The 15,021-nt window shown below is 35.8% G+C and overlaps 1 protein-coding gene across 1 annotated transcript in view; it reads right to left on the bottom strand.

The window, feature by feature from the left end:
• Positions 1–6,323: 6,323 nt before the first annotated feature.
• LOC113061711 (ras GTPase-activating protein 2-like) overlaps positions 6,324–15,021 on the bottom strand; it is a 37,316-nt gene continuing 28,618 nt past the window's right edge. Inside the window, exons 16-24 of the mRNA XM_026231079.1 lie at positions 14,777–14,863; positions 14,557–14,634; positions 13,713–13,786; positions 13,445–13,551; positions 9,367–9,449; positions 8,911–9,119; positions 8,719–8,822; positions 7,630–7,801; positions 6,324–6,545 (exon numbers count right to left, since the gene is read on the bottom strand). Of these exons, the coding sequence (XP_026086864.1) occupies positions 6,515–6,545; positions 7,630–7,801; positions 8,719–8,822; positions 8,911–9,119; positions 9,367–9,449; positions 13,445–13,551; positions 13,713–13,786; positions 14,557–14,634; positions 14,777–14,863 (945 nt within the window). The 3' untranslated portion in view covers positions 6,324–6,514. The remainder of the gene's footprint in view (positions 6,546–7,629; positions 7,802–8,718; positions 8,823–8,910; positions 9,120–9,366; positions 9,450–13,444; positions 13,552–13,712; positions 13,787–14,556; positions 14,635–14,776; positions 14,864–15,021) is intronic.

Genomic DNA, 15,021 nt, shown 5'->3' with positions numbered 1-15,021 from the left:
GCCCTGTACCTAGGTCTAATCACCTGCACAGGTGTTTGCCCTTTACCTCTCTTTATAAACTGCTTCCAGACTCTTGCACTTTGCGAAGTCTTGTCCTGCCCAAGCTAACATTTACAAGCTTTATCTATTTTGTTGATTTCCTGGTATCTAACCTTAGACTATTTATTGTCTCCTGATTGTTCATCTGCCGCCTGCCTGGTAACAGTTTCTGATTCTGGATATCCTGTTACATACTTGACGCTGTTGTTTGATTTCTGCCTGTCTGACCTACTGCTAATAAATACTGCAATGTCTTACATCACATTACATCTCTTACTCTGCATCACAGACACTGCCATAGTCAATTGACTGGCCAAATACAATGACCTCTGATTTGTCCTCATTTAACAAAAAAAAATTGCCATCCAGTTTTTCCTTTAACATAGTTTAGGCAAGCTAACAGAATCCAAAGATTTTGTTGGGTGCTTAGTGGTAAATACAGTTGAGTATCATCGGAGAAGCATTGGAATGATACTCCAGGCTTTCTAAAAAGGCTACCCAGTGGGAGCAAATACAAAGAAAAAAGTGTGGCAGATAAAATAGACCCTTGTGGCACAACCCACAAAAGTCGCTTTTTGGTGGAAGTCGAATTTCTTTAACTGACTGAAAAATATCTGTCACTGACAAAAGATTTAAAACATTTCAGCACCCTGCTCCTGAGAATGAAGATCCTTCCTCAGGGGACCAGTAAGTTGCAACCAGAAACCTTCATGACCTTAAACAATTTCTGTTTCAAGAAAGCTCACTGGGGGAAAAGCATTTGCGTAGGTCCCGGGACAAGCTGTGTGCTTGTGCATCTGTGCCAAACAAGGCCTTGGTCAGGAAACAGTACAACTGGCAGTGGGAGGATGGGTGTGAAGCAAACAGGTCCACCTGAGATTCCCTGAATCAACTCCAAAACAGCTGGACCAACTGGGGGATGTAGTTGCCATTCTCCAGGGTGAGTGAGCTGCCTTGAGAGCACGTCGACTGCATGGTTGAGCTTCACCGGAATGTGGATGGCATGCAGTGACTTGAGCGGTGTCTGAGGAGATGGCAGGTGAGCTGCAACCTACAACGTGATCATATACCTCCCTTACGGTTGATGTGCAACACATCCACAGTGTTGTTCATGCGGACCAACACGTGCTTCCACTGCAGCAGCAGTCAGAACCACCACAGAGCTAGAAGCACTGTCAGCAACTCTAGGCAGTTGATGCACCAAACCAGCTGAGGCCCCTTCATCATTCTCACAGGACGATAGCCAATCTGCACGGGACAATCACCGCGAGAGGAGTTAGAGGTCTGTGGGGACTGGCCTGGCAGATTTGCTTTAACTGTAACTCAGATCTCTCAGAGTACTAGACGGCGATCCTCTGCTTGGAGCAGTGAAACCGGGACGGGTAGTGACAGAAGGGTCTCATCCTTTCTTCAGAAAGGAAAGATGCGATCACAGTGTTGCCAAGGTCATGCACTCGCAGTATGGGCATGAACCATCCAAAAACACATCTTCAGCGTGCTGTATCCCCAGACATGGAAGACAGCGATCATGTCCATCATCAGAAGGCAGGAAATGACTGCAACCAAGAGGACACCGACTGAATGGCAGCTTTAAAACGACGCATCAGTGGATGCACGCTGCAATCTTATATACCTGTATGTACAGAGGTGTGGATGAGCATGCAAAATCCACTTGTATATTTTCATTGGCCTTTTCTCTTAAACTGGTTATTTGGGCTCCCAAGTAAGACTACATTTTCTTCACAATATAACTCGTTGTGACTGACATATAGAGAACACATAATTTTTCAGCTCTAAAATGGAACTATAAGGCATGAAGATATTATAGACATTACCATCACAATATTTCTGTAAATTTGCCTTTAAACAATGAGAAAAGAGAACATAGTTGCAATGGAAAACATTTTCTCTTAATGAAACCACCTTTGAACACTTCTGAACAATTAAACTGAACTGTTTTGGGGGGAAGAAACATGAAAACTTGTGTTGGTTTAATTTTGGCAAACAACTGAATTCCAATATTAAACTCCAGCTTTATACAGCTCCCTAAAGGTATATTAGTATTTTAATCAAATAGTGTCAGTAACTGGAGGTCAGAATAAATTATGAATTGAACTGAACATTTAGAAACTTGTTGACAAACATTAGAAATAAATACTTTTTAACAAACTAAATATTGATAGTTTGAGACCAAATATTGGTTTATAGTTATTATTAAACTTACATTTTCTATATCTTGAAATATAAAATTTATATAATTATTCCCTGTAATGCTGTGGAATGGCTATGTTACATGAAGTAATAAGATTATTATAATTTTTTTTTATTATAGCAGATGCTAAAATGACGTTATGTGAATATGTGGGAGACAGACGTGAAGGTCAAGATCTCTGCGGCGGGACAGACCAAAATCAACAAATGTTTTTTTTACAATCAATGAGACTTTATATTTTTTCTCTGCAATGTTTAAATTTGACGGATATCACTCAAATTATTCTTGAAACCAAATGTTTGAGATGAAAACGATACTCTTCCGTATGTTTTCATTTGCCCTGGAGCAGATCACAGTCTCTGATAACACACTATCACAGTTCATGTAAGGAGAAGCGGCCATTAAGTACAGAATTTCCATAGATTGAAGGCCGTGGGAAAAGGTCGAGTTATCTACAGAAATCTGGTATTTGGAAGAGTTTGGGCACATCTCCAATTCAGTGCATGCACTGAAATCTGCATGCAACCTCCACGTGCATAGTAAAGACAATTACCACAGCAATTCTGTGAGAAGCTGAAAACAGTTTTGTGATAACGATCGTGTTCTTTGCAATGTACTTTCTTTTAAACCTAAATCAACTGATTTAACACATTTTATTCATTCTAAGATTATTGGTCAGGTGTGATATTATTTACTTTTCTTTATATATAATATATATTTCTTTTTCAATTACGACTGACATGTCCAAATGTTTTGGGGTTTCATTTGTCACATATTTCTAAATTAACAACAGTATTTCAAAAGTTATTACAGTATAAACAAGCTATTACAATAATAGTGTGCCACAACAGCTCAATGTGCTATTCATCTGAACTGTGAAAAATCATTGTATTTAAATCTACATTTTGGTACAGAACTACTGATATCACACACACACACACACACACACAACAGATTCACACAAACAATATATTTATTGTAAATTAATACCACAGAACTAATAACAGAGGAATTATGTGAGCTTGTACTGTGAAACTAATGGTATAAAAACATTTAAATAACAAAATGAAGCAAACATGTCCAGTACAATTAGTAATACATTGGAAGATGAATGGGAATCAGCAAAAATAAAAAAGTCATCAAATTTGTGCAAATATTTATAGCATTTTACAGACCTACATTGTTGATCAAAAAATATAATCAATTAAGAAATGCATTATTTAAACAACAAGGTTTTCTAAAGGTGGCTTGCAGACCCAGTTATGGTAATGGGGTGGAATTCAAACACAAACATCAGGAGCACATAATGGTTTTTGAAACATTCTTATGATATGGTGATTGTCTGCATTGTTCCATGGACTCCAAGATAAGTGCTAAATTGGGAATGTTAAAGAAGAATATTTAGTTATGGTGGGGATAGGGGCATTCTAAAAGGCCACTGGATGCTGGTTATAATGGTTCCTGTATGTTTACACTAGATGAGAATATGCCCCAGTTCAACGATGGGTGGGTTGGGGGTATTAAACGATTACACAGAAACCACTTAATTTGATCCGACAAGTCCAATGAATGGAGGAGGTCTGCGGTATCACCACAATGCTAAGCGAGGCCACAAGGCTCTTTGCTCTACCACAGTTATGAAAGGAGGATGATCAGTACCACATTTCTACTGCAGCTCACTGGAGCCACAGAGTACCAGATGAACATCTATGTACCATTCATTCAATGCATCAACATATCATGCCAACACTCAGTTCACAGTGTGCTACAAACATCTACACATCACACATGAGAAAAGATAAATACACATTAATTACACACATCTGACAGACCTAATTCAAATATATATATATATATTCTGACGCAATAACTGGAAGGTGAATGTTGCATAATTGTTTGTGCTGAAATGGCAAATTGTGTTTCAGGCCTCTTCATCAATGCTCAATACAATCTTTCAGCTTTCAAAATTTCCTGATTACAAAAATATATATCTGGTTGAGAGGCACATCACTTAAAATTCACAAATGTAGACTGACGTCCTGTAGTCTTACTTGTGTTTGTTTCGAAATGGAATGTTCTGACATCGAAGAACCTTACAATGGAGTTTGAGGTATGACAGAAATGGATTTGCTTTCTCTGATATGCCAAATTCAAAGAAAGCAACACTTGCTGGTTCCTGCATTCCCCATTTATTTTTCACAGGTGTCTTTTTAAAAGAAGGTAAAATGGTCATGCTAAGTACACTTTAATTTGATGTCACATATTAACGGGTTAGATTTTTTAAGTTTATCTAGTTCAGCGGTTCTCAAGTGGTTTTGCTTCATGACCCAGAGTTTATACTGGATAACAGCTGGTGACCCAACATGGTACCAAAATTGTGTATTGTACAAAACTGCATTGGCTTCATGCTCTCAGCAGCCAATAATTCTCAAAAACACTGGTTTCGACAAACCATGTCCTCACTGCAACACGTATTCGACGTTACTAGGAGTTTTTTTCTCAACCCATCTATACTGGTATCTACCTGATGTGGTGAGCTTCTGTCAAATGATAGACGTTACCAACAAAATAAATGGAAAGCATTTTCTCAATGACACATAGACGGAATGAACAGCTCTGTAGCACTCACAAAAGTGATGATATTGTGAATAGTCCCAAGTTAAAAAAAAAAAAAAAAAAAAAAAAAAAAAAAAAATATATATATATATATATATATATATATATATATATATATATATATATATATATATATTTTTTTTTTAATGTTCTTCATAATTACAGAAAAATAGAACTGAACTTTTAAAATATTCAATCCTATGTATTTGTTATATCATTACAAAGGGTGATATTTTTTAAGTTTAGAATTAAGCCTCTTTTCTACCTGAACTTATTCATTCTTATATGGTTAGTGCGGAACATTTTTAATCTTCCAGATGAGAACCGCTGATCTAAACTAAAAATATATGCAAAACACAAGCATACCAAGTAGAACATAACAGTCTCCAATGTGATAGTAAGCAAAGACACAGAAAACCCCTTCAGTACAGTTGAGAATGGGGTCATTAAAAAAAAAAAAAAAACTAAGTGTGTAGACCTGTAAAAAACAGTTGGTGATTTTCAGAAAATGACAATTCCAACACAACACAACTGCGACACAACAAACATGATGCAGGTGATTGTTACTTCTCAAGCTAAATTCATAGCAAACAATCTGTTTATAGCTCCATTACTATAAAATATCCAACCATTTGTTACTGTTTGTATGGGATAAAATTACAAAGATTGACGAAGTGAAATCTTCTTCACGTTTAGCAAAATGTTTAATGCTCCCAAAATGTACGTCCATGAAATATTGATAGCCATTCTCCTTTTTTAAAAGTTCTGTATTAAAAAAAAAAAAACTACATGTATACCATTTTCAAGTCAAGAAAACCTACAAAACAACATCTTTGGCGTAAGAAAAATAGCTAGTAAAAATCTACAGGATATGAACATTATCTACAGAACATTACACAGGAGTTGATCATGTAACTGATCAATATCAGGAAAAAAAGGTTGATACGATGTATCTAAAACAATCTCATCTGGAATATTCCAAATATCTAAAGTGCTTCTGCATTAGTCCCTAATTCATACACAAGTGTGGCACTGGAAGTACCTCCACAGAATTTATGAGGCAGATTAATTCTATCCACTACAGAAATAAAAACCATGCACACACTCAAAGGGATGGCTGAGAGGGATGATACTACAAATATAAAGAACGATGGAAGATTCCCTTTGACATGGTTATTTTACTTATTAAAACATCAGACGACCAGTAGCCTGAAAAACTGATGCTTTGTAAAGAAAAAAGTGAAGGTTGAGTTCTTTCAAAGACTATTTTAGCAGCTATAATTTCTCAGACAAACTCTTGGTGTCTGGACTTTCACAGCCTGTTTAGGAATGGATAAGAGGTGACTGGAATCTTTTCTTACTGTGCGGACTGGCGATTGAGGTTACTAAATGATCTTAAAATCTGATATAAAACAAAGACCGAACACAGAGAAAAGACCACTTTTTTTTCCAATGATAGCAACTCACGAACACACCACTCGACTCTTGACTGGCCAAATTCTTCCAAGTACATGGCTACTCCAGACAGGCCATTGCTGGAGAGGTAAACCTCTTCTCAGAGTGCTGTTATGCTCCTCTATGTCGACAAACACAGCGCCCTCTGCTTGTGTGGCTGTGTAAGTACCACCTGGTCTTGCAGTCACAATGTTACACAGTCTTTCCAACTATAGGATTTTCACTAAAAATAAAAAACAAAAAGATTTTCTGAATATTTTACTCCACATGCTCATACACGACAACATTTTGTTGAAAAATGTTTGCTGAAAATGTACTTTGCCATCCAAGATGTAGATGAGTTTGTCGCTTACATTTTAGTACCACCAAAAACAAAAAAGTTGTATATTGTGTGAATAAAGCTACATAATGTGAAATATCCACCTATTCTGCAATAAAAATACAAAAACAAAGAAAACATCTGTAACTCAAACCTCATGTCAAAATAGTAATATAATATTGAAATAGACTCCAACTTGGTTAACTGACTGATTTAAGAGAATAATAATAAAAAATATGTTGGCTAAATGGTATATGTGTAGCATTGTTTCTTTTGTGTGTATTTTAAATTCATCCCAGATTCTTTTCATCTGTTCAGGACGAAAGCTATTGAGGCCCGGTGGCCAAATTACAACAACAAAATTTGAGTCCATAATCCATAATGACGCTTCCTCCAGTGAAAAAGTCCATCCTCTGTTGTCCTCTCACATCAAATTCCACCCACATTTTCGTTTTGAAATTCTTGGGACTGTTTTCGCTTGTAAATGGTACTTGATCTGTGCATATTACTCTCCTGATTCAGACAAGAAGACTTTTTCACTGGAGAAAGTAATATTATGGATAGAGGATGGTTTAAAGTTAGAAATGTCTTGATTATGGAACCGTTTGCTACAAACATGCAGCTTTTCACTTCACAAGACATTACTTGATGGACTGGAGTCATGTGGATTACTTGTAATGTTTTTATCAGCCTCATTCTGACGGCACCCATTCACTGGCAAGCAAGTGATGTAATACTAATTTTCTCCAAATCTGTTTCAATGAAGAAACAAACTCCTCAACTCAAACTAATATTGAATGGCCTGAAGACGAGTACATTTTCAGCAAATGTTGGGTTTTGGGTGAACTATTCCTTTAATAAGTGGATTCAAAATAATACAATTAATTTATTTAAAAAAAAATGTATATTACAATTTACATTTTGCACTTCGTATAAAAAAATGTGATCTTAATTTTCTGCGAATTCAAACAGATTTTGGGTGTCTTACATAGTGCCTGGTTCATCAGTTAGCGCTCCCTTTAAGTCGTGAAGAGCCTGCAGATCGTCCAGTACTTCTCCGAGCTCTTTAATAGTACGGAAGGTCTCTTTAGGGTCCTGTATAGTGAAGGCTGAACACTCCTCCTGCTGCCCAAGATATACTGACATACCAGCACAGGCATCTGTAGACAGACAAATCATTTTTTTATATATAATTATACAATTAGACAAAGTGGAAATGCAAATAGTCATATATTTTTTTTAGACAAATGCAAACCATTTTTTTTTAAATAAATATCTTTAAATATAAATATTTTTCTAAATATATTTTACATATATCATGCTCTTTGGATGGTCAAGTTGGACCAAAAAAGAAAAAGAAAAGAGAAATCATGGGAGATTAAAAGCATGAATTAGTTGAGAGAATAAACAGAGCGTGCTGAAATCTAAGATTTATGATGAAAACATACACTGATGAATCACAAACATGTGTTTTATTAAGAAAGTGCACCAGTTTTGACTTCATACTGTCTTAGGCCGGCGACACACTGGATGCGTGGCGCAAGCGTCTCAGCCGCGTGGCGTGTCGGTTTTTAATTCGGCTCCCATGTTAACAAGTTAGAGCATACAGACCGCCTGCGTGAGACGCGCGTCTAAGGCGTGGCTTGAGCCGGCAGCAAAACGCGTGCATGCTAGAAATAGAACCGACGCCTATTTTTACCGCGACACGCGCGCGTGTTGGAAGCGTTTCCAGGCAAAATATAACAGGAAAATGTGTTTTTATGTCAATTTTGTACACAAATACATATGAATTCATGATATTTTGATTTTTGAAAGTCTAAAGGTTGACATAAATTCAGATATAAATGTAATTTGAAAAATAAATAAATAATTATCGATTTTCAAATATTGCACCTGTCAAACATAATCTATTTCGCTGTCAATACTTTTGACGGTGTCCTTTATCAGTAGGCGTAAAAAAAAGTTGATATTGTTGTCATGCAGACAAGAGCCTGGTTTTTCAACGGTCTCCCTCTACAGCAGCAGCGCGCGCTCACGCCACGCAGCCAGTGTGTCACCGGCCTTAGGCTATACACACCCTCCATCTTCTGTAGTCTGGAGCGGTTGGAGGAGAAGAAGGAGAAGATTCGTTCTGTTTCTCTGTCACAGTCGATGTCCAGTTGAATATTAGCCAACAGTGTCCTGTAAGAAAAAGTCAGACATCAAAAACAAGAACGTGTACACATTTGATAAAGCCATAAAATGTAAATGTATTAATAAAATGTCTTACGTAGTGCAGGGTTTGCAGCCAGGGGCGCTCTCGTTGGTTTCCTTACAGCATAACCAGAATCCACCCACGTAAGCGGACGGGTGAAACGTGCTGAGCCGTCCCGGGTTACAGCGGCTGACCTGACTCAGGACCTCGATCCAGCTGTTGGTCTCCACGCAGTTCCCCGCCTGCACGTACAGAGGCTTCTCTGAATGGATCACCTGAAACATCTGCAAAACAAGAAGTGGTAAAGGAACAAGTTACATATACGCTGCAAGTCATACGTTTGGAATAATTAAATGTTTATAGTTTTCAAAAAAAGATTTAGTTTGGAGAAACTTCCATCCAAAGCAACATTCAAAACTGTACATTTCATTTGTATTTTTGTCCCCTGGGAATCAAACTAATGACCTCTGCATTGCTAGCACCATGTTATACAGGAACACAAAAACTCACAAATACGACTGAGCTACTCACGTTTTTGCGGTTAAAGGCACTTTCTTCCAGTTTCTCGACACTGAGGATGTTTTTCACAGGAATGACACACAGTGCTTCTTTCCCTGTACACAAATACACAGATACATTTATCAATGGCATTTAAATAGAGAAATAAATAAATCAAATCACCCTTTTCCATATTTAACACTTGTGTAAGGACACTGATGAATGATATGCATAATTAAATAAATCTGCAATAAATGTAAATACAGAGCGCAGACCGGTGGGACTGTTTGGGAATGTTTTTGCATTCACACATCAACAGAACATCTGGGGACTGTGGTCCAGACGGACACTAAATCTCACACGGTATTCTGTAATGACCCGTGACTCAGTGTAGTCGGGCCAGGTCCATGGAGCTGATAGCACACCACCTTACTGCGCCAGAACAAACACACAACTGTCTCTCAAGCACATTCTACACATTTGATAAATTCCTATTTTCATGTCCTCCGCTGATGTTCAACATTTTGATCACAGAACAGCCAAAGTACACAGATGCTTGAGAACACACCGCCTCAGCCCATCCTGTTCTCTTTTTCTTCTCCCCCAATATATCTCCATACATTCCTAAACAGTTTGTTGTTTTTCCAGTTAGAACACTTAAATTAGTCTTAAAATAAGTTACATTTGTAAATTGTTAATTATTTATAACGGAGACAACTCGAACAGAGATATCTCTGGATGCTGAATGTTCGACACCAAGTTTCAGCCATGCTAAAAATACACATACACATGAAGCAAATTATTAATAATATTTACCAGCTTCTGTTTATATCACTGAACAACACCCATAGAGACCAACTATCAACCTTAGTTTATATATAAAGAAACTACTTAATTGAGCTGGATAATGACACTATTACTTGTAACGAAATTGAACTGACATTATTGCCTCCTGTAGAGCTGCTTAATGTACTGAAATGTACTTGTTTAGAAACTGAAGAGCATTGCAACATTGACAGTTATTGAACTGAACTGAAACAACATTAAATGGTGCTAAATACTGACAATATCTTCTGTAGTGCTGCTTTACGGCTGACATTTTTTCAAATAATAATACAATATTAACACTGTTACTTTCCTGTTTATCAGTGTGAAGCCGCTTTAAATTTACAATATAAAGCACTATATACAGAGCTCGTATACATTTTTACCAATACATTTCCATGACTTTTGAGACAATATTTATGACCTAATGTGCCACCATGTAAAAATATTAATAAAAATCTGTTATCTAAAATTAATGATTATTAGCTTTCTTTTTGTTTTAATAATAAGTACAAGCTGTGACCTGTGACCATGCCAGACATTACTCCACGCAGAGAACATCAAATTACTGAATATTATTAGTTATTTAACCAATTATTATCAACTAAACTCAGAACCTGAATTTAATTTAGGAAGTAGCACATAGTATGACATTTTTTGGCCCAAATACTTTTGGGGGTAAATATGATAGTCATTAAATAAAAAATACAGGCACAGAAACTGTTACAGTCCACAAAACTCTAAGTAAAACAAATATTACTCAGAAAATCCCTTTATTGGAAAAATTATGACAATAGCTTGTTGTTACCAAAAATGATCTAATAAAACATTTTTTAACCAGAAACAAAACTAATGTTCAAACATTATAATTCTTGCCATGTACATGTATGAACACACACACACACACAAACATACACACAAAAAATGCTGAAGACTGGAGTAATCCCTGATGAAAATGTAGCCTATCCATGACAGGAATAGATTATGTCTGAAATAATATTCATATACATCAGTTTGATGAAACTAACACTGTAAAAAATGTGTTCCTGCTCCTGTCATGTCATGGCATGACTCAGTGTGACAGTATTAGCAGAGGTATTCGTAATAGTGTCCTCTTTCGAACCTCAATAAAAAACACTGAAACAGATGGGAAGTTTGATTCATGTCTGGAAAACATTTAAAGGGATCATATAATGCGATTTCAATTTGTCCTTTCTCTTCGGAGTGTCACAAGCTCTTGGTGCATAAAGAAGATCTGTAAAGTTGCAAAGACTAAAGTCTCAAATCCAAATAAAATAAAAATATTAAAATAAATAAATAACCGCAGTTAATGTTGAAGCAGCCATGTCAGGGAGATGCTGTGTATCTAGGCAAAAGCAAAAGCACTTTATTTGTCCTCCAGAAAGTAGATGCATTTAAGAATCTTTAAGATTACTTACAACAGAACAGTAACGCATTTTATGGACGACTGTTTCGTGAACCTAGGAGAGGAGGTCATTCTGACTTTGCTACGACAATCTGGTGTTTCTGGATCAGTTACTGTAAGTGTGTTTTGTTATTAGTTAAAGTATTTGTATTTGTATTTGTGTAGCGTGGGTCTGTGTGTGTGTGTGAGTGCGTGAGTGCGTGTCTGCGAGAGAGAGAGAGAGAGAGAGAGAGAGAGGGGGGGGGGGGCAGGGTCACAGTGGAGTCAGCTGTCTTAACCGTCCGTGGCTTGTGTTCTGCAAACACATACAAGCTTCATCACTGTGTCTGTCACGCCACTCTGTTCCCCTTTTGGGCTTGAACTGATGTTAAAACTAAGGACACTATTAACGGTGAGCAGAAGGAGGGACTTTGTTAAAACGACGCGTTTGAGAGAGGGAGGGCATAGAGGACCTACAATAATGTACAGTATTTGAAAAATTATTTGTTTTTTGAACATTAAAGCATGTCAACATATTCTGTTACACCAAATACACCAAATAATGATCTTTAATAAAGCATCATATAACCTCTTTAATAAGAATAATTCAGGGATTCATCATCACTCCAATCAAAATTGTGGAAATGTATAAAACTGAAAAATGGAAAGGTATGTATATTGAATAAAACTTACTGTACAAACACTTAAGTCTCTACTGCTAACCCAAGGCTGCATTTATTTGATCAAAATCAAGTAAACATATTGTCAAATATTATTACAACTTAAAATGAATTAATCTAATGTCTTAAAATGTAACTTATTTCTGTGATGGCAAAGCCGAATTACTCCAGCCATTAGTCTTTCATGATGACTTGGTACTCGAGAAACATTTCTTATTATTATCAATGTTGAAATCATTTGTGCTGCTTAATATTTCTGTGGAAAACATGATACATTTTTCAAGATTCTTTGATAAATCGAAAGTTCAAAAGAAGAGAATTTATTTGAAACATTACAAAATTTACTGTCATTATTAATTATTATTATAATTTATTATTTACTGTCACTCTTAGTCAATTCACTGTGTCCTTGCTAAATAAAAGCAGTATTATTATATCTTACCCACCCCAAACTTTTTAACATAAGTGTGTTTGTAGGTAAATATTGCAGTTTAAATATTTTTATAAATATCTGAAAAATGATATGCCTTGATTATTCAAATGCATCAATATATAAATTGAAAGACTTTACTGTTACTATATAATTTTAAGAACTAATTCCCTTTGTCCAGAATCTACTGACAGCCTCATCAATGCATAACACAGCTTTTTCCATTTATTTATCAGAAAATATTGTGTAAAATAAATAATTTCAGCAATCAATTTGACATCTCACTCATTAATTTAACTGCATCACATCCATTATATCAGCATTATATATATATACCACTGTCCATTCTAGTTTCGGCAATGGCCACTAACTTAAAACACAGCATTACAAAATGAACATATACATATTCAGTACTCATACACATTGCTAAATCCATGGACATCAGTGAACACAAGTGCACACCCATGACATGAATCCAACTGCATAAATTAAAAAGGGGAAAAATAAGTTTTCACATCTAGAACTGGCCGTACACACTTCATGTACAGGAGCTACACAAACAAGAATGAGAAACAGGACAAGCTACAAGTATCCATGGATACTTTTCATGTAATTTCAACTCCATTACCATATTAAAACACTGCCAGCAAAAACAACTGTCTGGACACCCACATTTCACCCCTGAACCGGATGCCTGCTCACACACAAAGTTCTTTGGATCATAGACCAAACTGGTCTGCAGGAGAACACATCAGAGCCGGGATCACTCACCTTTCTGCTTGTGATAGGACAGCTCTTGATTGGTCACTCGTAACCAGCGTTTCTTAAAGTTCTTCTTTCCTATTCGCTTTCTGCCTTGGGCCCGCTTATGTACCTCTCTGTTAAAAATCATATGTACACATCTAACTGTTAGGCGTCCTGGATATACTTTGCCACAGCCACACTGAACTTTTACATCTTTGAGTCGCTCAAATAACTAAAGACCTCAACTAATCAATTGAATCAGACTCATTTGAGAAGTGTGGTGTCTTTTACTCACCCCTCCTTCAGCACAAAAGAGTCCTCCACTCCACTGGACTCCTTACTTACATTAGAGGAGATCTCATCTAAGAACTAATGGGAAAAGAAGACGGAAGAAAAATGAAGCCCAAATTTAAGACACAAATGCTTTATATGCCAATGCCAGCATCTTCATGACATCATATTCAATATTGCAATGAGAAATGCTGCGTGCACTTGTATGCTAAGTTCTTACTAACTTAGCATCTTACTACACTAACATTAGTTCTTTGTATGCTAATTTTCTACTTTTGAATTCATGTTGTTTTCATTTGGTTTTGAAAAGATCAAATGTAACCATCAAGGAAAAAGTAACAACACATTTTGTTTACACCTTGAATGTGTGATTTTTAACTAAAAAAGGACTTTGTAAAAAATATATATTTTTTTAAATAATATTTATTATGTTGTATAATGCTGACATTTTTGTATTCTGCACCCGTAAAAAAAAATATAATAAAATAATATATATATATATATATATATATATATTAAAAAAAAATTATATATTTGAATATATATATATATATATATATAAAAATTATATATTTTAATATATATATATATATATATATATATATATATATATATATATATATATATATATATATATTTTTTTTTTTTATTTTTTTTTTTTTGAAGAAAAAAAACATACTCATTACAAAACTGCATTTAAGAGTATTTCTGGATAAATTAATAAATCTGGATAAAAAACAGACCCACAAGCATCTAGTATCAGTCCAATCTATTCAGAATCTGAAAAATCAGAATATTAAGAAATATGATCGTATCGACAGCTCAAATGGTTAGTTAGAAATCCTTACCTTTTTAACTTTTTCTATACATTCATCTTCTTGGAATAACTTGAAGAAATCGTACATATAGGTTTCTTTAAAGCTAGCCTGGAAAATAAATAAATCCAAACCATCACGACAGAAACAAGAGCAGGAATTTAAAACATATTCTGCTTTGGCTCAATATCTAGGGGAAAACTTTTCAAAAGTTGGTTCTCTGAGCACACAGTATGACTAACAGCTGACGTACCAGTTTGTTCTTGGAAAGGCTGCCCCAGCTGCCCAGAGACTGGATGGTTTTAGAGATAAGAGTAAGTGTGCGGGAAATTTCAGGCTCCTGAGAGAAAGAAATAAAGTAGAAGTGAGGCCACAACTCACTTTTAATTCAAAACACTTTCATTCACTGGTAATTACTTTCTGCTCTCACAAATAACACATGTATTGTTGTCAGCAGAGACTGGAGTGTCTCAATGGGTCTTTCCTGGCATAAATCAA

This window comes from Carassius auratus, chromosome 43 (genome assembly GCF_003368295.1).
Source record: "Carassius auratus strain Wakin chromosome 43, ASM336829v1, whole genome shotgun sequence".
Classification (NCBI taxonomy): domain Eukaryota; kingdom Metazoa; phylum Chordata; class Actinopteri; order Cypriniformes; family Cyprinidae; genus Carassius; species Carassius auratus.
The sequence above is the reverse complement of the archived record's forward strand: the minus strand, read 5'-3'. Positions and strand labels throughout refer to the sequence as shown.